General features: G+C 48.8%; 1 protein-coding gene across 6 annotated transcripts in view; it reads right to left on the minus strand.

The window, feature by feature from the left end:
* LOC309523489 (tripartite motif-containing protein 10-like) overlaps positions 1-22,579 on the minus strand; it is a 44,841-nt gene that overhangs the window by 6,553 nt on the left and 15,709 nt on the right. For 4 of the 6 annotated variants that reach the window (XM_082207348.1, XM_082207345.1, XM_082207347.1 and 1 more), the window contains 3 exons: positions 18,494-18,983; positions 6,209-6,304; positions 5,587-5,817 (listed from right to left, as the gene is read on the minus strand). In XM_082207348.1, coding sequence (XP_082063474.1) covers positions 5,587-5,817; positions 6,209-6,304; positions 18,494-18,907 — 741 coding nt within the window. In that variant the 5' untranslated portion in view covers positions 18,908-18,983. Of the gene's footprint in view, positions 1-5,586; positions 5,818-6,208; positions 6,305-18,493; positions 19,912-20,001; positions 20,180-22,579 lie in introns of those variants that run through there. The other 2 variants (XM_082207350.1, XM_082207346.1) reach the window with 2 other exon arrangements.

Below are 22,579 nucleotides of genomic sequence, written 5' to 3' on the forward strand. Positions count from 1 at the left end.
TGCTCTTGCCACTTACCATCTGGCCTGGGACGGGGCCTGAAGCCTCACAAGGACTGCTTGGTGCTTGCTGCCTGCTGCCCAGGAGGACTCCCCTGAGTGAGTGCCTGAGGGCCCTGCTCCTCCCTGCCACTTACCACCTGGCCCAGGGCGGGGCCTGACAGGCCTCACTAGGACAGTTGTTACTGCCGGAGAGGCACAGAGTGTTTTTAAAATGTTTTTAAGAAAATTTTCTGGATTTTTTGTATGTGGGGGGTGGGGGTGGGATTGATGTTTGGTTGGGCTTGGGGAATTATTTTTTTTATTTTGATGTTTTTGTAATTTTTATATTTTTTGTTTGTATTGTTTTATTGGTTTTGTTTGTTTGTTTAAGGTGTTGTTTTGTTCTTAGGGGGAGGGGTCAGGGCTGCCGGGGAGTGGGCCCCAGCCCACAAAATGGCTGGGGGATGTTCCACAGGGGGGGATGCACTGGGACAACCGATCTCGGTGATCACGGGTAGGAGGAGGAATTACGCTAAGACCAGACCATGTCATTACAGAGGAGGCAGGTTTAGTCGTTGTCTGAGGACTATCCCTGCCTCCGGGTCTGGTCCTGTCCGGACGGATACTAGAATCAGCAAGGGATACCCACATAGCCTGAAGGTGCTGCTGTGCAATGCCAGGTCAATGATTCATAAGACCACTGCCATCCATGACTTGATCATGGATGGAGGATTGGACCTGGCTTGTGTAACAGAGACTTGGTTGGGTGAAGCAGATGGGCCTGTCCTTGCCGCTGCTTGTCCACCAGGTTTCTCTTACGCACAGCAACCCAGGCCTTGTGGGCGGGGAGGGGGTGTTGCAGTGATTTTTAGGAAGTCATTAGTTTGCACCAGGCGTCCTATTGGGAAGACCCAGTTTTCTGAGTGCATGTTCTGGAAGTTGGGCAATAGGGGCAGTACAGGATTCCTTTTGGTGTACCGACCTCCCCGCTGCGCCAAGGATTCCCTGCCCGAGCTGCTTCAGGTCGTGGCGGATGTTCTCCTGGAGACACCTAGCTTGGTCGTCCTAGTGAAGGAGTGAGGACCAGGGGTCCACCTGGGTCCACTTTGGAGAGCCAGGGTGGAGCCATTTTATAAGCTGAAAGCTAAAAAAGACATTTCTCTCTCCCCTGCTTGCCCCTGCTTGCATAAACAATATTTTTGCAACACAGCGAGTTTGCAAGAGGATGCGGTCAGGGGATTTTGGAGCTGTTCTGAGAAACTGTTCGTTTGCCCAGGATGTCTAGCCCACCACAAGGTTCTAAGCCGAGCAACCTGTTAAAACCACAAAAGAGGAGGGGGTCAAGGAGCATTTACTGGAACCAGTAAAAGGGGTCAGAAAGATTTTAAACTCGCAGCGCCACCTAGTGTATAATGCAGTTTGGAACCGAAAGACCAACATCAATTATTTAATTGGTTGAGCTTCAATGAATATGCATAAAGGGGAATGTTTGAGGGCTGGGTCAAGGGTTGAACCATTGTTTTGCCTAAGGGGATAAAAACTGTTTGCCCCTGGTGTTCGGGGGCATTTTCTCTCATTTTGGCAGCTGAATGCACCCCTTTGCTTTGCTTGTCTGACAAATAAACCAAAGTCAATAAAACTTTTGTAATTAAAATATTGCTGCCTGGATTTTTCCATTCTGGTCTGTATTCTGAAGTCTCTAACACTAGGGGATTTTAACATCCATGCCGACACGACCTTACAAGGGGCCGCTCGGGACTTCGTGGAAAGCATGGCCTCCATGGGGCTGTCCCTGAATAAGTCTGGCCCAACCCATAGCCGTGGACATGCCTTGGACCTGGTGTTTACCTCTATGGATGTTGGTGATCTGACACTAAGTAAAAGCGAAACGAAAGAAGTGCCATGGTCAGATCACTTCCTGGTTCAACTGGACTTCTCTGCGACCCATCCCCTCTGCAGGGAGGTGGGACCAATTCGGATGGTCCGCCCCCGCCACTTAATGGATCCAAATGGTTTCCAGAGAGTGGTAGGGGATGCTTTATCCCATGTTGATGGCCTTTCAGCTGATTCCCTGGTGGCCCGCTGGAATGTGGAGTTAACCAGGGCTATTGACTGTTTGGCTCCGAAGCGCCCTCTCCGATTGCATGGAGCCCGGACAGCCCCGTGGTTTTCCATGGATCTGAGGGCAATGAAACAATCGTTGAGACGGCTAGAGCGCCGGTGGCGGATAACTCATTCCGAATCTGACCGGACACAGGTTAGAGCTCAACGTCGAGCCTACCAAGTGGCGATAGCGACGGCGAAGAAGAATTTCTTCACCGCCTCTATTGCATCTGCAGAAAACAGCAGCAGGAGACTTTTTCAGGTGGTTCACAATTTAGCGGAACCACCTGCAACATCGGGACCCAGTACGGGCCACATGTTCTCCTGCAATGATTTTGCAAAGTTTTTTGCAGATAAAATCGCTCAGATTCGGGAAGAAGTAGACTCCACCGTGGGAGCAGGGCCGGGGCGGGAGAGTGCAAGAGTTCTGTCTGGTCAAGTTGAGTGGGATCAATTCCAATCTGTTACCTCCGAGGATGTGGACAGGCTGCTTGGACGAGTGAAACCAACCACCTGTCTCCTGGATCCTTGCCCATCCTGGCTAATAAAAGCAAGCCGGGAAGGGCTGGGCGATGGGCTTCGTGGGGTGGTGAATGCTTCCCTCCGTGAGGGAGCCTTCCCAGACCCGCTGAAAGAGGCGGTTATTAAACCGCTTCTTAAAAAACCATCTTTAGATGCCGCCACGATGGCCAACTATCGCCCAGTCTCAAATCTTCCATTCCTGGGCAAGGTGATTGAGCGAGTGGTTGCCGAACAACTCCAGGCACGCCTGGAAGAAGCGGACCATTTGGATCCCTTCCAGTCGGGATTCAGGCCTCATCATGGGACTGAAACTGCCTTGGTCGCACTGGTTGATGATCTCCGGCGGGCTAGGGACAAAGGTGAGAGCTGTTTCCTAGTTCTGCTGGATCTCTCAGCGGCGTTCGATACCATCGACCATAGCATCCTTCTGGACCGTCTTGAGGGGCTGGGAGCTGGGGGCACTGTTATACAGTGGTTCCGCTCCTTCCTCCTGGGCCGTGTTCAGAAAGTGGTGGTGGGGGATGAGTGTTCAGACCCCTGGGCTCTCACTTGTGGGGTGCCTCAGGGTTCTGTCCTCTCCCCCATGCTTTTCAACATCTACATGCGGCCGCTGGGAGAGATCATCAGGAGGTTTGGGCTGGGTGTTCATCAGTATGCGGATGATACCCAGCTCTACCTCTCTTTTAAATCAGAACCAGTGAAGGCGGTGAAGGTCCTGTGTGAGTGTCTGGAGGCGGTTGGAGGATGGATGGCGGCTAACAGATTGAGGTTGAATCCTGACAAGACAGAAGTACTGTTTTTGGGGACAGGAGGCGGGCAGGTGTGGAGGCTTCCCTGGTCCTGAATGGGGTAACTGTGCCCCTGAAGGACCAGGTGCGCAGCCTGGGAGTCATTTTGGACTCACAGCTGTCCATGGAGGCACAGGTCAAATCTGTGTCCAGGGCAGCTGTTTACCAGCTCCATCTGGTACGTAGGCTGAGACCCTATCTGCCTGCGGACTGTCTCGCCAGAGTGGTGCATGCTCTGGTTATCTCCCGCTTGGACTACTGCAATGCACTCTACGTGGGGCTACCTTTGAAGGTGACTCGGAAACTACAACTAATCCAGAATGCGGCAGCTAGACTGGTGACTGGGAGCGGCCGCCAAGACCATATAACACCGGTCTTGAAAGACCTGCATTGGCTCCCAGTACGTTTCCGAGCACAATTCAAAGTGTTGGTGCTGACCTTTAAAGCCCTAAACGGCCTCGGTCCAGTATACCTGAAGGAGCGTCTCCACCTCCATCATTCTGCCCGGACGCTGAGGTCCCGCGCCGAGGGCCTTCTGGCGGTTCCCTCATTGCGAGAAGCAAAGCTACAGGGAACCAGGCAGAGGGCCTTCTCGGTAGTGGCGCCCGCCCTGTGGAACACCCTTCCAGCAGATGTCAAGGCGATAAACAACTACCTGACATTCAGGAGACATCTTAAGGCAGCCCTGTTCAGGGAAGTTTTTAACGTGTGATATTTTATTGTATTTTTGGTTTTTATGGAAGCCGCTCACAGTGGCTGGGGAGGCCCAGCCAGATGGGCGGGGTATAAATAATAAATTATTATTATTATTATTATTATTATTATTTTAAATAAAAGCACACATTCTACTCATGTAAAAACACGCTGATTCCTGGACTATCTGTGGGCCGGATTGAGAAGGCCATTGGGCCGCATCCGGCCCATGGGCCTTAGGCTGCCTGTGAGCAGAATCAGAACTTACAGGGTTAAACAGTTCTGTGTGACATCTCTGCATTCTGAGGTGTGGTTTTGTTCACATACAGGAATCTTTCTTTGTGTGTGAGTTACTTTCACTTTTAGCTGTTGAGCTGAGGAGATGTCCACTCGATCTCCTGGCTGATTTATGATGTTTTTCTGTGCAATGATTAAAGCCTTCTTGGATTAGCAAGAAGCCTGCGTACAGACTATGATTTATTGCACCCACACAAAGGCACAAACCGCTGCTGCGATACTCTGCTTGGAGCCACGAAGAGATCTTAAGTCTCAGAGGGTCACAGGGAAGTGTGCCAGATGCCATTACATCTTCAGACTGCCTACCCCTGGATTAATCTATCATTTCAATTTCTCTCAGTTTTTATCTTTCTGATCTTAAGTTTAGTTCTCCAGATTAGTTTCTGATTATTGTTTTTTAAAACCTGATGAAAATTCATGGGATCTTCTCTGTTTTTCCAAGGTATCCATAGTATATTGGCCACAGGAGAAATTATGAATAATGGTTCTAACTGAAAGAGTTTCATTTCCAATTTCTGAGATATCCTTAAATTTAACCACGTGAGCTGGGCAGCTTCATACTATTAAGCTAAATTAGGTACTGCCAGTCCTCCTTTCTGCATAGGAGTCCGCACTGGAATAGTATCCACTCTCAGGTGTTTCCTTTGCCAAACAAAATTGCCAAATAAAGTGCTGGTTTTGACCTATAAAGCCTTAAATGGCTCAGGGCCACAATACCTCAAGGACCGTTTCTTTCCATATGAACCCACCCAGACCCTGACATCATCTTCTGAGGCCCTTATTCATGTGTCCCCTCCATGAGAAGTCCAGAGAGTGGCCACATGAGAACAATATTTATATTTTTTTGTGTTTTTATATTTTTATATATTGTAATTTTATCCTGTGAACCACCCTGAGACCTCCAGGTATAGGGAGGAACATAAATTTAATAAATAAACAAATAGTTGTCCAAGCATCTTTTTCCCCCCTCTGGAGCTTTCCCTGCAAAAATCTGCTCTTTAAAGCTGAATCAAAGCAAACGGCAATCCACAGAAGAACTGAAATGCCGTTTGTTGCACTCGGCATTAAAGAGTGAGTTTTTGTGGGGAAGTTCTGTGGGGGGAAGAAAAGAGCACTTTGGCACAGCCTGGAAAGAGCGAGGCAAAAGGTAAGTGTGGTTAAACCCTTAGAGAGGAACTTTGGGCTGTTCCTGCCACAGTCTCACCTGCAGGAGTTCACTCGCTGGCTGCTGACTCTTCTCCACCATCTCCCGGATGCTCCTTTCAAGAGAGGAGAGTTTCTCTGAGAGTCTAGCCAGCTGCTCCTCCCTTCTTCTTGTGATCTCCTTCTCCATCTCTTCTATTTCATTCAGCAGACACTTTTCTTCTTCTTCCAGAAACTGGTGCAGTTGTCTGAACCTCTCCAGTGTATTCTGCCTCTCAGTTTCTGTTAATTTCTGCAAGAACCAGGAAGAAAGAGGAAAAGAGGAAGGCAGTGTTTTGAAACAATTTTATGGTAAATCACTCAGCAATGGGGCTACATCATTGTTAAGTTGTGGGCGAACATATTAGACGACACAGTGATTCTTCAAACAGCTCTTGTTTATTCAGAGGCCAGAACAGAACTGAACTGAAGAGCTTAGTCAGCCTGCTTATATAGAGCTCCAGTACAACGTAACTGTAACAATTTTCTAAAACTATCCAATCACTGAACGTCACTTTCGATCCTTTATTTGCATAACTATCTACAGTATCCCCCTGCTGGCCCAGGGTGAGAACTTCAGTACATAACAATCCTGACTTGGTCCTTCAAATACTTGTCCCCTTTGGAGTAATGGTGACACTTACAAGCAGGTTGTTGCTTTCATTTCCCATGTTTGCTTCGTAAGCCAGAATTTTCTCTCTCTCTTTCCTCAGATGCTCCAGGTGACGACAGATGATTGTCTGAAGAGGAAACAAAATCTAAGATTTGATTAGGGCTGCAGGCCCTAATTAATATTATGCTTACTTCTAGTACCTGGGCCCTACTATTCAATTTTTGCTTAATAATTGCTCCGGGAGTTTCTAGGGTTTTTTGATGTACACTAAAAAAAATCTAAAGCATGAGAACTTCCATTTCTTTATTCTTACTCCAGTTCATCATTATGATTACATTACACAGGAACCCTTTAGCGTAAGTGCAGAAAAACAGTGCTTTTAAAAACAAAAACACATTTTAAAAAGTTGCTTTGTAAGCAGAACAAAGTTTTTGTTCTGTTTTAGATAGCACAGAAATGAGGCCCAATTTCTGATTCTCATGAATGTACAGATTAGCAATTTATTACGTTTGCTTTTGATACGGACTGAGGGGGGGGGTGCCTATTTCCTCCCTTCCCTTTGGCGGTCCGAGGCGATGACCTCAAGGGTACCACCGCACACCCACCCTCGAACCCCCTTCACCGTTGCACAAGCACCACATGTTTCCCAGACCTTTTCCCGAGCGAAATAAGCTCGAGTATATATATATTCCCTATCCTTTCCTATGCCTATCTGCGCTCCATACTTAGAATGAGTAGACCGAGTGTTTCCCTTCTCCGCTTATTCCTATGGCCGCGCTTTGGCCAATCACAGCCATGCATTCGTCCTGCAGGAGCTAGCTCAGGGAGCTCTTGCACGCCTCATTTAACCTCCTGACGAGCTGCTGACGGCCCCCCATGGCGAGAACAATAGAACCGAAACTCCCGACCTCGTAAAACTGTCAAACCCTTGTTACAATGTATCCATTTCTGCAAGAATGGATACATTCTGCTTCCGCTTTTGATCTAGGCTACGGAACGGACTGAAAGTCATCAGAACCTTTCAAAAATTCATATAAAATCAACCGCAGCTCCAATTTTCTTGCTCTTGGTGTCATTCGACTCAGTTTCCCCAGGACTCCATGATGTTGGCCGACTCCATAATCCTCGAGACGGCAAGTCACGTACACAGGAACTCCTTAATCCTGTCAGATCGCTCTGCCCAGCCCGTCCCCCGGGCAATACCAGGTGGCAGACAGTGCATATCAGTAACCCATTGTCTCACCGCCACCGGTACTCATGAAATGTATATTTGTGTATGACCCTCGCTCTGCATATTCCCCCTCCCTTTCCTCAAATGTAAATTAGTCTAACCCCACCTTTTCTCTGACATATTCATGACGTGTGTAATGTATTCATGATGTAACCCATGAAATCCAACCTTCCCATAATGTATTCATGACGTTTCTCGCACTGTGTTATGGGACTTGGTGGGAACTTTTAAAAGTTTATGTCGCCCCATTCTCGGGGTTCAATCTCGTCTTGAACCTGTTGCGCAATAAACTTGGATCTTCGCATTTTGCTCCTGCGTCCGGCTGAGCTTCCTTTTCTTCCGCTAGAATCCACGGACTTGGTCCGATTGGCTGGGTGGCAGGGTAGATACGCACCCAGATTTTCCGTAACAGCTTGGCGCCCAACGTGGGGCTAGCGGTTCTCCCGGGTTGCTGACCGGAGGCCCCGAATTCTTCAGCCGGCTGCGGGCCAATTTGCCCGAGAAGACCCTTTTGGACCTCCGGCCATCTCCCGGGCGGTAATCGGAAGCCCCAGGAGTTCAGCCGGGGAGCAAAAGGGATCCAGCCGGCTCATTCATCGATCCCGGGATCGGATCGACGGGGAAGACGCGTGAGTATAGGAAAATCCAGTGCACTGGTGGGAAGGGGTGGAAGTCTCCTGGCAACTGAATTCTCTGCCCTCCTCTCTATCGTACCTTCTTGCCTTTCTCTTGGTCCAGTCAGTGAGAGAGACCGTGGACCGCTGCTCGACCCAAAGGGGGGTTCTGAGCTCTATCTCTTTATCTAAACCCTCCAGCCAGCCGCACCAATTGGGAGCCCGAAAGGTAAGACGGAGAGACCCGACTTGAAAGATAGCCGACTCTCCGCAAACGGGCATCCCAGTTGAAAGCAAGGGGTTGGAGCTCTCTTTCCGATCTTCCCGAGCGTCCTTTCTAGGGGGCAGGAAGTGGTCTTGCTTTCTATCCCAATCCCAGCCGCACCGGTCGGGCTACAATACCACGTGTACTGTAAGCCCGCTTCCGAAAGCAAGGGGGATTTTCGACCCAAACCTCTGTCCAGGGACCACCCGATCTGGCACCGCACGGTGCGGGCGTTCAGTAGGGCCCCCTTTCCTGAGTTGTGACGATAGGTAGGAGGTTGCCAGGAGGGAATAGCCCATGAGGAATTGGGCGGGATCGGCAGAGTGGAAAAGGGACCCCAGGTGAATGGTTAAGGAAAAAGGAAGTAAGGAATACCGGATAGCTAGAGCTCTTAAAAACCTCCCTAGGAAGTTGCCAAGCGACTAAAGACCTTTCATTTTACTAGTCCTTTGTCGAATAACCCTAGACCCACGAATCCTTATCGACCCCCTCCCCTCTCCTCTTTCCTATCTAGACACGCGTGAAATATACTATGGGTACCCAGGCTTCCAAACACGAGCGGACTCATTCTGGGAGGAAGGCTTCCCGGAAGCCATCCCGTTCCCAGAAGGATCCCGACTCCCCTCTTCAATTTGTCATCGCGTGTTGGAAGTCGATTCCTGGCCACAAATTGTTATCTAAGGAAAAACTAGAGGACCTCTGCTCCGGAACCTGGCCCGCCAGGACTGCCTCCGCCAGACCCGAACTGCGGTGGCCACCGGGGGGTTCGTTTAATGAAGAACGCTTGAACCACCTAAGGAAAGCCCTGATAGAAGAAAAACCCCGCCAGTTAGAATACCTGGCCACCTTTGAGGCCGTAAGGAGAATGCTCCAAGCCCCAAAGGGAACAACATCTTACCAATTGCCTATATTAAATCCCGGGCGACTGCCAATGCCCCCCCCTTACGAAGATGACGATGTACGACAGACCCTGGTCCCCTTTTACTATCAAGGACCACCGCCGCAAGCCCCGACATCCAGCGACAGCGACTCCAGTAGTGGGGAGGAAACGGGGGAGGAGGATGAGGCACAAGACACCGAAAATAGGAGGGTCACACGACTACAAGCAAAAAAGGACAAGGGGGGGGCCAAACAAGTTAAAAATCCCGGACAAGCTAAAACTAAAATCCCCTCCTCTACTCACCACAACACCATTGAGGACTCTACCCAAGTCGGGAATAAACCCGCTCCCACGGAACCTCAAGGCTCCGAAAAAGGGACCCGGGGCCGCGATAAAGAGACCCCGGGGACTTCTGACCAAGTAAGCTCCACCGTGAGTTCTACTGCGGTCCAGATGCCCTTAAGGGCCCTGCCCATTCCTCCTCTCGAACCTGATGGGCCCCCGCGGATGGTTTACACGCATCAACCCTTCTATACCTCAGACCTGGTAACTTGGTCAAACCAGATGCCCTCACTGAGGGATGACCCGGACAAGTGCCACCGCCAGGTCAGCGCAATCTTCTCCACACACAACCCCACCTGGCCCGATGTCCACGTCCTTCTCAATGCCCTCTTCAACGAGGCGGAGAAAGCGGACATTTTAACTAAAGCCGGAGAAGCCATAGAATTACCTGACTACCAAAGGGGACGGCCTCAGGGATTGCAAGCGCTCACAGCACAATGTCTCAGAGTAGAACCAGAATGGGACTATAATACCACTAACGGTATTTGGTGCTTAAACCTATTTAAAAGGGCCATCTTGGACGGTGTAAAGGCCGCCGGACAACGCACCGTTAATTGGACCAAAGTCCAGTCGGTCATGCAGGGACCAAATGAACACCCGTCCGATTATTACACTAGATTGGTCTCTGCCATTAAAACATGGGGAGGAATAGACCCCAACAACCCACAGCATGAAGTCATCATTAAAGGGTTCTTCAAGGATCAGGCTTGCCCAGATATCAGGAAAGCTCTGAATCTCCAAATTGGATACGATGGAAAGAGCGTAAGTGAAATCTTGTCCATCGCAAAATCTGTCTACAACTCTCGGGATGAAAGAAAGAAGAAGGAAACGAAGCCCGAGGTCGAACAAATACTAGCCTTAAGCATGGAAACTGCCTATGGTCCTAATCGAGGCAGGGGATTCCCTCGAGGAAAGGGAATCCGTGGAGGAGGAACCCCAAATCCCTATAGACAATGGGGACCGGGGACTGGAGGATGCTATTACTGCCAGGAAGAGGGACACATAAAGAGATTCTGCCCCTACCTAAATGCGACACTCTACGGGGGACAGGAGCCTAAGCCTTTCCCTGTACGGATCACCCACCCCCCTTTCTCCCCGCAAGCCAACGTAACTCCAGGCTACAGCAACCACAACCCAGCGGCTTATACCCCACCAGCGGTCTCGAACCCGATCCCTCAGTCCCGACCACAACCGGGACCCCGGACCCAAATGCCGGCCACCCAACTGCCAGCCATAGACCAGCCTGCCCACCCTTGGGCGAATGCTACTGCTCCTCCCTTGCACCCTCCAAACCAACCACCTCCCGATGATCAGGACACTTATTGACAATTAGAAGGGGATCCCAGTCAGACCCAAACCATCTGCCCTGTCCTTACATTGTCACCCGAAGACCCGGTCTGTACTATCGAGATAGACGGCCACCCTTACCAATGTCTACTAGACACAGGGGCCACCTATTCCACCCTAACCGACAGTCACCTGGAACCAGGAACAGTAACCAAGAAAGTAATGGGACTGGATGGGATACCCCGCACTTGCCCGCTCTCTCGACCGGCCAAGGTCACCCTCGGACCATTACTAGCGGAACACACTTTCCTCTTAACAAGCAGCCCGGTCAACCTCCTCGGCAGAGACCTCCTCTGCAAACTTAATGCCACCATAAAATGCTCCCCGGATGGCATTTACCTACATATGCCAGGGAACTCCATTCCCATTTTTCAGGGTATCGTTCAGGAATCTAAAGCGGACCGACAGTTTCCCGAACTCCCTTTAGAACTCGAAAACGACTTGCCCACCTCCCTATGGGGGACTGAATCAACCTCAGTAGGACTCTTACTCTCCGCCACTCCGGTCAAGATCACTTACCGAAGCGACCTACCCTTCCCATGCACCAAGCAATACCCTCTGCCCAAAGAAGCCATAGAAGGCCTAACACCCATGATTGAGGACTTCCTCGAAAAGGGGATTCTAGTCCCATGCGCTTCACCCTGTAATACCCCAGTTCTCCCGGTCAAGAAACCCGCTAAGGAGGGGGCACCTATACGGTACCGTTTTGTGCAGGACTTGAGATTAGTGAACCAATTCGTGATCCCCCGACACCCGGTAGTTGGCAACCCGAACTCCCTCCTAAACGCCATTCCAGCAGGGACGACTTGGTACTCCGCTGCGGACCTGTGTTCTGCCTTCTTCAGCATACCCCTAGATCCAGCCAGCCAATTCCTTTTTGCATTTACCTGGGGGCCCAGCCAATTAACGTGGACCAGACTGCCCCAAGGCTATGTAGAGTCACCCGCCATTTTTTCGGCCGTGTTACATCAGGACTTAGAGGACATCCACCTACCGGCCAGTTCCACCCTGCTTCTCTACGTGGACGATATTTTATTATGCTCTACCAGTGAGGAGGCGTGTAAGATAGATACTAAATGCCTCCTATCAGAATTAGCAAAGAAGGGACATAAAGTGTCTCCTAAGAAACTCCAATATTGTAAGCAAGAAGTCAAGTATCTCGGACACATCTTGGGAGTAGGGACCAGAAGTCTAGCCACTGACAGGATTGAGGCAGTCACTAAAATTCCCCTCCCAAGAACAAAGCGACAGCTCCGCGGCTTCCTTGGCATGGCCGGCTTCTGCCGGGCATGGATCGCTGGTTACAGTGAAATAACGAAGCCCTTAACTGCCATGACCCGCCAGGACCACCCAGACACCTTAGTCTGGGAAGATGAAGCTTACAGCTCTTTTGAACGACTAAAACGGGAACTCAGATCTGCTCCTGCCCTAGGATTACCCGACTACCGAATCCCTTTCAACTTGTTCATCCACAAACAAATGGGGGTAGCCTCTGGGGTCCTAACCCAACCATTCCGCGACCAAGAGAGGCCAGTAGCATATTATAGTCTACAACTTGACAATACTGCCAAAGGGGCTATCAGTTGCCTCAGAGCCATTGCTGCCGCCGCTGTCCTCCTCGAGAAAGCCCAAGAGACGGTTCTAGGCCACGAAATCACCCTCCACGTTCCCCATTCAGTCTCAACCCTCCTAACCCTAAAAGGATGTCACCATTTCTCCAACTCCCGCCTCAACCGCTACGAAGCCCTCCTACTAACCCCAACCAATGTCACCATTAAACGTGTCAACTCGCTAAACCCCGCTACCCTACTACCCCTTCCCGATGATGGCACCCCGCATCATGACTGCACCACTATAGTCCGGCAAGCCGAAAAGCCCCGTGAAGACTTAGATCATCTTCCCCTGGAGAACCCGGACCTAATATTATATACCGATGGTAGCTCTAAAGTGATCGACGGGGTCAGGAAGACCGGGTACGCGGTGGTCTCCGACTTCGAAATAATAGAGTCAAATCCAATTAACTCTCAGTACAGTGCCCAAGCCGCCGAGCTAATTGCGCTGCTGCGTGCCTGCGAGATTGGTGAAGGGAAGCGGATAACCATTTATACGGATAGTAAATACTGTTTCGGCTTGGTGCACACAACTGGCCAAATTTGGCTCCAAAGAGGCTTTCTAACCGCTGCTGGGTCTCAAATCTCGCACGCCGCCCTGGTTGAGCGACTTCTCACAGCGATCCACCTACCTGCCGCTATAGCCGTTGTCCACTGCAAGGCCCATACCAAGGGCAGGGACTCAGTTTCTAAAGGAAACAGACGAGCCGACAAAGCCGCACAGATGGCAGCCTTACGCACCCCTAACAACGAATCCGAGTTCCAAGCCCTCCAACTGCCAGCAGACCTAGACCTCACAGAAATTTACAAATCTGCCCCAGGGGATGAGAAGGCTACGTGGGAATCGATAGGTGCCACCGAACAACAGGGTATCTGGGTCCTCCCCGATGGAAGACCCGTCCTTCCAAAGGCCTGGACTCCAAAAGTAGCGAGGTTTCTTCATCAGCGAACACATTGGGGAAAAGGGAGATTAATGGAACATGTAATTAGATCTTGGTACGCACCCGGGATAGCTGCCGCAGCAGCAGCAGCATCAAAGAATTGCATTACCTGCCAGCGCTTCAATCCTAAGCGTCAACCCAGGAGGCCGCCGGGAGCCAGACCATGGACCTTTGTCCCCTTTGAGAACTTACAGCTTGATTTCATTGATCTGCCCCAATGCCAAGGCTTTAAGCATGCTTTGATTATCGTTGACCAATTTTCCTCGTGGGTGGAGGGATTCCCTTGCAGAAAGGCCACCGCATCCGTAGTTGCCAGGGCCCTCCTACAGGACATTATTCCCCGCTATGGCATACCCCGTCGCCTAGACAGCGATAGGGGGACCCACTTTACTGCAGAAGTGGTGCAATTAGTGGCCAAATCACTCCAAATCAAATGGGACCTCCACACCCCATACCACCCACAATCTTCTGGCCAAGTGGAACGTATGAACCAGGAAATAAAGATACAGTTGGGCAAACTTTGCGAGCTCACTGGCCTAAAATGGGTCAATGCACTCCCACTAGTTCTTCATAACATCCGCAGCGCCCCAACCGAACGTTTGAAACTCTCCCCATTCGAACTCTTATTCGGGAGACCTCCTCCCGTCTACAACACTCTATTCCCACTATCGGAACTGGAGCTCGGGGAGGCAGAACTTACTAATTATGTTATTCAGCTCCAGACACAGCTACAGCGTCTCCACCACTACGCGGCCATCGAGGGACAGAATCTTCCCATCGACGTCCACGCTCACTCCTTCCACCCGGGCGACTGGATCCTCGTCAAGGTCTACCAGAAAGAACCACTCCAACCCGCGTGGGAAGGTCCCTACCAAGTACTCTTGACATCGCCAACCGCCGTGAAAGTAGGTGAGAAGAATTCCTGGTTACATCACACTAGGTGCAAGTCCTCACCCCCTCCACAGGAGACGGAAGAAAGCAACGGCGAGGACTTCACCTTTTCGACTCCACCGGCTTTACCGACCTCATATATTGACGACGACGACCAACGGACCGGACCAGCGGATCGGGGCCAAGATCGGGCTCAACAGACCGGACCAGTTGATCGGGGCCAAGGTCGGGCTCAACAGACCGGACCAGCCGATCGGGGCCAAAGTCGGGCTCAACAGACCGGACCAGCCGATCGGGGCCAAAGTCGGGCCCAACAGACCGGACCAGACACCGCGACACCCAACTGGACGTCCGAAATCATCCCAGATACCAACACCATCAAGCTACGTTTCAGACGCGCCGACAACCACGCTTGACAGCTCCATTGACAGCTTGCTTCGTTTGACAGCTCCATTGACAGCTTGCTTCGTTTGACAGCTCAATTGACAGCCTGCTTCGTTTGACAGCTCCATTGACAGCCTGCTTCGTTTGACAGCTCCATTGACACCTTGCTTCGCTTCACAGCTTCGCCTTTGACAGTTCATCTGACAGCTCCGTTCAACAGCGCTATTTGATACCTTCGCTTTACAGCCTCACCCTGTCAGGCGCCTTCGTTCGCTCACGCATCCGAGCCATGCGCCTGGTCACCACCGCCCTTCTCCTCGCCACCTTATCCTGGGTCACGTCTACCTCATCAGACCACTGCACAGGATTACGAACAAACTACCACTTCTTGGACTATCATGAGGTCGAGACGGGAAGGTCTAACCCTGATCGAATGGGGGACTTTGATTTCTGCCTTCCCGAGTCCCGGACCTTGCTGCGCCATTCCCTAGTTCCCCAACTCGCCGAAAACGAATATTGGGAACTTTTCATTCGAAACAAGGATTTACATCGTATCGGCTCTGCGACTCTCACTCTTGACCACTCCTCTTACCGGCTGACCTACAGAAATGGGACTTACCTTCTTTACGAGAACGGGGAGGTCTCGCAAACCCCAAACTGGACCGAAGTCGAGACAGGAGGGGCTACTCACGCTTATACGGAATCAAGCCACCCCTCTGGAAACTTGATTTTCGGCTTCCAGTGCCTCCGCTCCACCCCAGAAACCCGGAAGCCCCAACTCCAAGGACTCTGCCTACGACGGTTCTGCTGCCTATGGGACTTAGGGGTCACTCATGAGTGGAGAGGGGCTGAATATCTCGAAGGGTGGCACCATTCTTTACACCCCTCGCGCTCCCCCTCATGGGACCACGTCGGACCCCTGCGATGCGGCGGTATCGCCAGGGATAGGCGACTACTGAACACCACCGACCCCCTCCATCCGGTTGGCACAGCACCCCGACAATTCGGCACCGACCCGGCACTCCCGGGAGAAGACCTCCTGTCATCCTGGGAGCAAAACTCCTATATTAAGCTTCTCAGCCAGGTGGCGAAGGAGTCACCCTACCCGGACTGCTGGATTTGCGCTCACGCACCCAGCCATCTCCAACAGAGCCTCCCACTGGTCCCTGTACCAGTGACCCTAGAACAGTTCCGTTCCGGAAATGTTACCTCCTGGAACCTGACCGCACTCAACTTAACACATCAATACCTCTACCTCACCGGCCCTACGAAGGGACCCCTTTGCCGCAGCTTCTCAGGGGAAGGAACCTTCATCGGATCCAGTACATGCACCAACACTCTGGAAATCCTACCAACTGGACTGGTCACTGTCTCTAACACAAGGGACTCCCGAACTTTTCCTAATCTTACTGTTGCCTGGGCCACTGCGGTTGGACATCCCTTGGACTGGAAGCCACAACCCGCAGACACCAAGCTACTACAAACCTTTGCTTCAGGCCGAATGGAATCTTACCTCAGCGGCCTATTCTGGGTGTGTGGGCACCGCGCCTATACATGGGTGAGCCCACACATGTCCGGATCCTGCTTCATCGGCTACATCGTTCCCGGAATTAGAATATTACCACACCTACCGCCCGGAAGACAACGGAACAAAAGGGAGCAAAAGGAGCTGTCAGACCTGTCAGACGTTGCTGCAAATGGAGAGACCGTAGGCCGAGCACTCTTCCCCGCCTACGGTGCCGGTTCAAACCACGTGGATATTCTCCGACTCACCGACATCCTCCTTAAGTTCATGCAGGAGGCGACTCAGATCACAGACTCTCTAATGTCGGAACTATCCGAGGTAAGACAATTGAGCCTACAGACGAGGATCGCGACAGACTTCCTCTTGTCCAGTCAAGGAGGTACCTGTGCATTAATAGGCACAGAGTGCTGTACATACGTGACTGACCAGACCTTAAATATAACTGGACATTTAAATAACATTCATGAACTAGCAGGGAAACTCCACGACATCCAGCATGAGGGGCTATCCGACGTAGACTTATGGGGATGGTTGCCCAAGCTGGGATGGCTCAGACAACTATTGAAAGTCGTGTTGTTCATCATTTTAACTGTTTTCCTCTGTGTCTCTATCCTATGTTGTACTATGCATTGCATTACCCCTTGCTGCTCTCTCCTCCGTCATTCTGCTTCTGCTAGCTCCTTTCCTCTTCGAGCCTATTCCCGCTCCCGACATGCTCCCACTTTCCCAGACTATGTACAGATGAGACATTTGGGAGAAGGTGAATATGAGATCACCGAAATTTAGTGCTCAAATGGTGCGGAGAAAGGATTTGCAAGTTCTTACAGAACTTTAATGCAAATCTATCTCCGAATGGGGGACTGATACGGACTGAGGGGGGGGGTGCCTATTTCCTCCCTTCCCTTTGGCGGTCCGAGGCGATGACCTCAAGGGTACCACCGCACACCCACCCTCGAACCCCCTTCACCGTTGCACAAGCACCACATGTTTCCCAGACCTTTTCCCGAGCGAAATAAGCTCGAGTATATATATATTCCCTATCCTTTCCTATGCCTATCTGCGCTCCATACTTAGAATGAGTAGACCGAGTGTTTCCCTTCTCCGCTTATTCCTATGGCCGCGCTTTGGCCAATCACAGCCATGCATTCGTCCTGCAGGAGCTAGCTCAGGGAGCTCTTGCACGCCTCATTTAACCTCCTGACGAGCTGCTGACGGCCCCCCATGGCGAGAACAATAGAACCGAAACTCCCGACCTCGTAAAACTGTCAAACCCTTGTTACAATGTATCCATTTCTGCAAGAATGGATACATTCTGCTTCCGCTTTTGATCTAGGCTACGGAACGGACTGAAAGTCATCAGAACCTTTCAAAAATTCATATAAAATCAACCGCAGCTCCAATTTTCTTGCTCTTGGTGTCATTCGACTCAGTTTCCCCAGGACTCCATGATGTTGGCCGACTCCATAATCCTCGAGACGGCAAGTCACGTACACAGGAACTCCTTAATCCTGTCAGATCGCTCTGCCCAGCCCGTCCCCCGGGCAATACCAGGTGGCAGACAGTGCATATCAGTAACCCATTGTCTCACCGCCACCGGTACTCATGAAATGTATATTTGTGTATGACCCTCGCTCTGCATATTCCCCCTCCCTTTCCTCAAATGTAAATTAGTCTAACCCCACCTTTTCTCTGACATATTCATGACGTGTGTAATGTATTCATGATGTAACCCATGAAATCCAACCTTCCCATAATGTATTCATGACGTTTCTCGCACTGTGTTATGGGACTTGGTGGGAACTTTTAAAAGTTTATGTCGCCCCATTCTCGGGGTTCAATCTCGTCTTGAACCTGTTGCGCAATAAACTTGGATCTTCGCATTTTGCTCCTGCGTCCGGCTGAGCTTCCTTTTCTTCCGCTAGAATCCACGGACTTGGTCCGATTGGCTGGGTGGCAGGGTAGATACGCACCCAGATTTTCCGTAACACTTTACAGCAACATTAAGAGCACATAAGTACTTAATTTGTTCCGGTGCTCTGTTCTTAACCTGAAACTTTTCTTAACCTGAGGTACCACTTTAGCTAATGGGGCCTCCCGCTGCCAGTGCACAATTTCTATTCTCATTCTGAAGCAAAGTTCTTAACCCAAGGTACTATTTCTGGGTTAGCGGAGTCTGTCACCTGAAGCGTATGTAACCTGAAGCGTATGTAACCCAAGGTACCACTGTATATACACTGAAAAAGAGATGAAAGGATTGTGTTGGCAAGTGTCAAAATGACTTCCTACCTTGTATTCCTGGGCAGCCTCTTCTTTGAGAACCACAATGTGCGATTTATGTTCTGGGGATCGCTCACAAAGTAAACACACCAATTCTTCATCTTCTTTGCAGAAGAGGTGAAGTTTTTTCTTGTGTCTCTTACACAGATCCTTTCCCCCTTTATTTGGTGGCAGGAGTTTAATTTTTTCCACGATATTGGCCAGCTGCCAATTGGGGCGGAAACTCCCTCTCTGTATCTGGGCTTTGCAGACGGGACACTCCAAGTCTCCCACCTGCATTGGTTCCCATGTGTCACAGTACTTTGCAATGCAGTCCCGGCAGAAGTTGTGGCCACAGTCCAAGGTCACAGGGTCTGTCAGATACTCCATGCAGATGGGGCATGTGGCTTCTTTTCCGACATCCGTGGATGAGGATGAGGCCATGATAGAGGAAGAGTCTGTGGCTTTGTTGAGATGAGAGGCAGCAGGATGGGAATGAACGTAGGAGGGGAACAAATACCTGTAAGGTAAAAACTATTCAGTATTAATCGTTTCCACATCCTTCCAGTAAAACTAACTCTGCATTTCACTTTCTTATGAAACGTATCATCCATAATTGGTCCTGTTATACAATTTTCAAGGTACATGCAGATAATAGGCACATACTCACCACAAAAAACCAAACCTCCGGCCTTCAAAAAATTAGGAAATATTCCCTGAAAAACTAGTCACTTTACTTGAGTGTATAAAATTTAGACAGTTCACAAAGCAAGAGCAAGTCCATCTTTAGCCTCCAGCTGAACTGTGGGACCCCTCCATATATCTAGCAGAAAGTTCTTGGTAAAATCATTCTTCCACAGCCTGACAAAGCTTTATACTTTCAAATCACTGTATTTGAAAAGGGGTCAGTCTGTGTCAATAAACTCTAACACCAAGGTCTTCACCATTTCAAAAGGATGCTCTGGCAAGCCCCAGAAAAACAATTAGCATGTATTATTCAAATCCCTGAGTGGCAGATTTGTAAAAATGTTGGACAAACATATTATTCTGAGCATGGTCTGATTTACAAGTGCAACCCTTTTCTGTGTCATTTCTACAGGCAAGACCCCGTCCACATCATCCCACACGAAGACAGAGTGCATGCAAAACTGTCCCCATTCTGGGCCCAAAACAGTGTGTGCACGGTCACGTGTCAATTGAACATACGCAAAATGCTTGGTACAGTGGTACCTCGGGTTAAGAACTTAATTTGTTCTGGAGGTCCGTTCTTAACCTGAAACTGTTCTTTTTTTTAAAAAAGATATTTATTAAGATTTTCAAAATATTACAAAATGAAAAAACAAAAAACAAAAATACAAAATAAAAGTAGTTAAAAAAACCTCAATCTTTCCATTACTTATCTTTCATTTGCTTATTTCCCGGACCTCCTCGCGCCTCCCTTTTTTGTATTCCAATTCAGTTTGTTAGTTCAGCAAATCCTTCCCCTCTTTGTTTGTCCTAGTCTTTAATTTTAAAATGTTGTGACATTAAATTTTTACCTGTTAATAATCCATTTTTCATATTCCCTTATAATATTGCAGCTAAAAACCACTTAATTTCTATCCAACATCATTCTAACATTCATTAATTTTGCAATATTTCTGTAAATAGTCTTTAAACTTTTTCCAGTCTTCTTCCACCGACTCTTCTCCCTGATCTCAGATTCAGCCAGTCATTTCCGCCAATTCCATATGGTCCATCACCTTCATCTGCCATTCTTCCAGAGTGGGTAGGTCTTGTGTCTTCCAGTACTTTGCAATAAGTATTCTTGCTGCTGTTGTGGCATACATAAAGAAAGTTCTATCCTTCTTTGGCACCAATTGGCCGACTATGCCCAGGAGAAAGGCCTCTGGTTTCTTCAGGAAGGTATATTTAAATACCTTTTTCCTTTCATTATTGAAATCAAACCTTTATTAGGCATTATGTAAATAGAAACCGTAAGAAGGAAAATAACATGTAAAAGCCTTGAAGTATATATAAAAAGGCAGCAGTTGGCTACAATCATATATATATATATACATATAAAATCAGTGGTTTTCCTTGTTAACCTGCTCCTTGGAGGACTGCAGCCAAAAACTCGGCTACCCCCGCCGTTACCCTTTGGTCAACGTCGGATAGGCAGAATCCCGCACATTCACCTTGCTGGGGTTCCAGACCACCCAAAAGAGGGGACAGCACGCGTTGACGGAGCGTACTGTACAATGGGCAATGAAAGAGAATATGCTCTACAGTGTCCGGGACATTCATAGAGCATCTGCAGAATCTCTTGTTTCTAGGGATGTTTTGATATCTTCCCCAGACAAATGCTGAGGGAAAGATATTCAACCGGGCCAGCATAAAAGCCCTACGTTGGGCTGGGATTATTAATTTAGTGACGTAATTGACTCTGCTATCTAAGATATTTAAATCATAGAATATGGGGGAGCAAATTTTGTTTACAGCTGCCATAATATTTTGTCTCTCCACATCCTTTAGTCTAGCTAGGATATTATGGAAAATGTATTGCTCATTAGAATTATACAGGGGCTCCAGCTCGATGCCTAAAGATTCAATCTTTTTTTTGAGGTACTGATACCATCTTGATTTATAGGAGTCTTTGAGCAGATCAGCGAGCAGGCTTGATGGAGAGCAGCGAAAATGGCAGCGTAACCAGTACTTTATTGAGGTGGACCAGGCCCAGTATTCCATTGTGTGTATGCCTATTTCTGCACACATTGTTTCATATTTGATCGCAGCTGGGAGTCCAAGAATACGTCTAAGAAAGCTGGAGTGAATCTTATTTAAATCACTGTTATATGCTTGAATCCATAGCGGGATTCCATAGAATATCTGGGCTTGCACTTTTGTTTGAAAAATCTGATTGGCCGCAGGAATAAATTGATTACCTTTCTGATAATAAAAACGGGCAACTGCTGATGAGGTGCACTTTGCCTGTTTTATGGCATTTGTGCGATGACTTGCCCACCCTAGATTGCTCTGGAATAAGATTCCCAGATACCTATAGATTTTTACTTGTTGGATTTCTTGCCCTCTTATTTTCCATTTCTCTAGTTTCCAACCATTTGAGAAGACCAAAATTTTTGTCTTCTCGTAATTTATAGAGAGTTTATTACATTCGCAGTAAAGGGTCAGAGAAGATATAAGACGTTTCAGACCCAAGCTCGTTAATGATAGTAGGACTGCATCGTCTGCGTATAATAAGAGAGGAACTGGTTTCTGATTAAGTTTAGGGGCATGTGATTCTATTTTTTGAAGGTGATCTGGCAAGTCTGATAAGAATAAGTTAAATAGAAAGGGGGCAAGAATCCATCCTTGTTTTACCCCTTTCGAGATTGGGATGTCTGATGAAAGATGACCTATGGTGTTAAGTTTGACTTGACAGACATTGGAAGAGTATAGATTTTGTATTAGAATCAATAAGCGCTGATCAATTTTTAGTTCTGCGAGTTTCCTCCACAGCTTTGGGCGGTCAATTGAGTCGAATGCACCACGAAAATCTACAAAAGCAGCATATATCTTAGATTGCCTTTGGGATCTATATTTTTCAACCAAATGCATAAGTATAAGACAGTGGTCTAATGTAGAGCAACCTTTAGAGAAACCTATTTGTTCTTTCCCTGGTAAATTTAAATTTTTCATCCATATAAGGAGTTTAGATAGGAGGTGCTTAGCGTAGATTTTCCCTATCACTGATAGTAAGCTTATCGGTCTGTAATTCTTTGGTTCTTTTGGGTCGCCATTTTTAAAGATTGGGATAATTATTGATCTTAACCATATCTCCGGTATGATCCCATCTTTGTCTATGAGAGTAAACAATTGAGCTAGGGGTTCTGCCCACCAATCTATATAGGTCTTAAATAATTCTATTGGTAGACCGTCTGGCCCAGGCGATTTCCCCGATTTGAAATTTTTAACTATCTCTCTAATTTCCACTTCTTCTACCCTTGGCCACTCCTGGAGTTTATTGATTTTATTTATAGCGGTCTCATTTCCTTTAAGTTCACTGTGTAGATTGTTAAATACAGATGTAAAGTATTGGGACCATTTGGATTCTGCAATTGGTGGTTGGGTTAGTTG

This window comes from Podarcis vaucheri (genome assembly GCF_965113315.1).
Source record: "Podarcis vaucheri genome assembly, chromosome: 2".
Lineage (NCBI taxonomy): Eukaryota > Metazoa > Chordata > Lepidosauria > Squamata > Lacertidae > Podarcis > Podarcis vaucheri.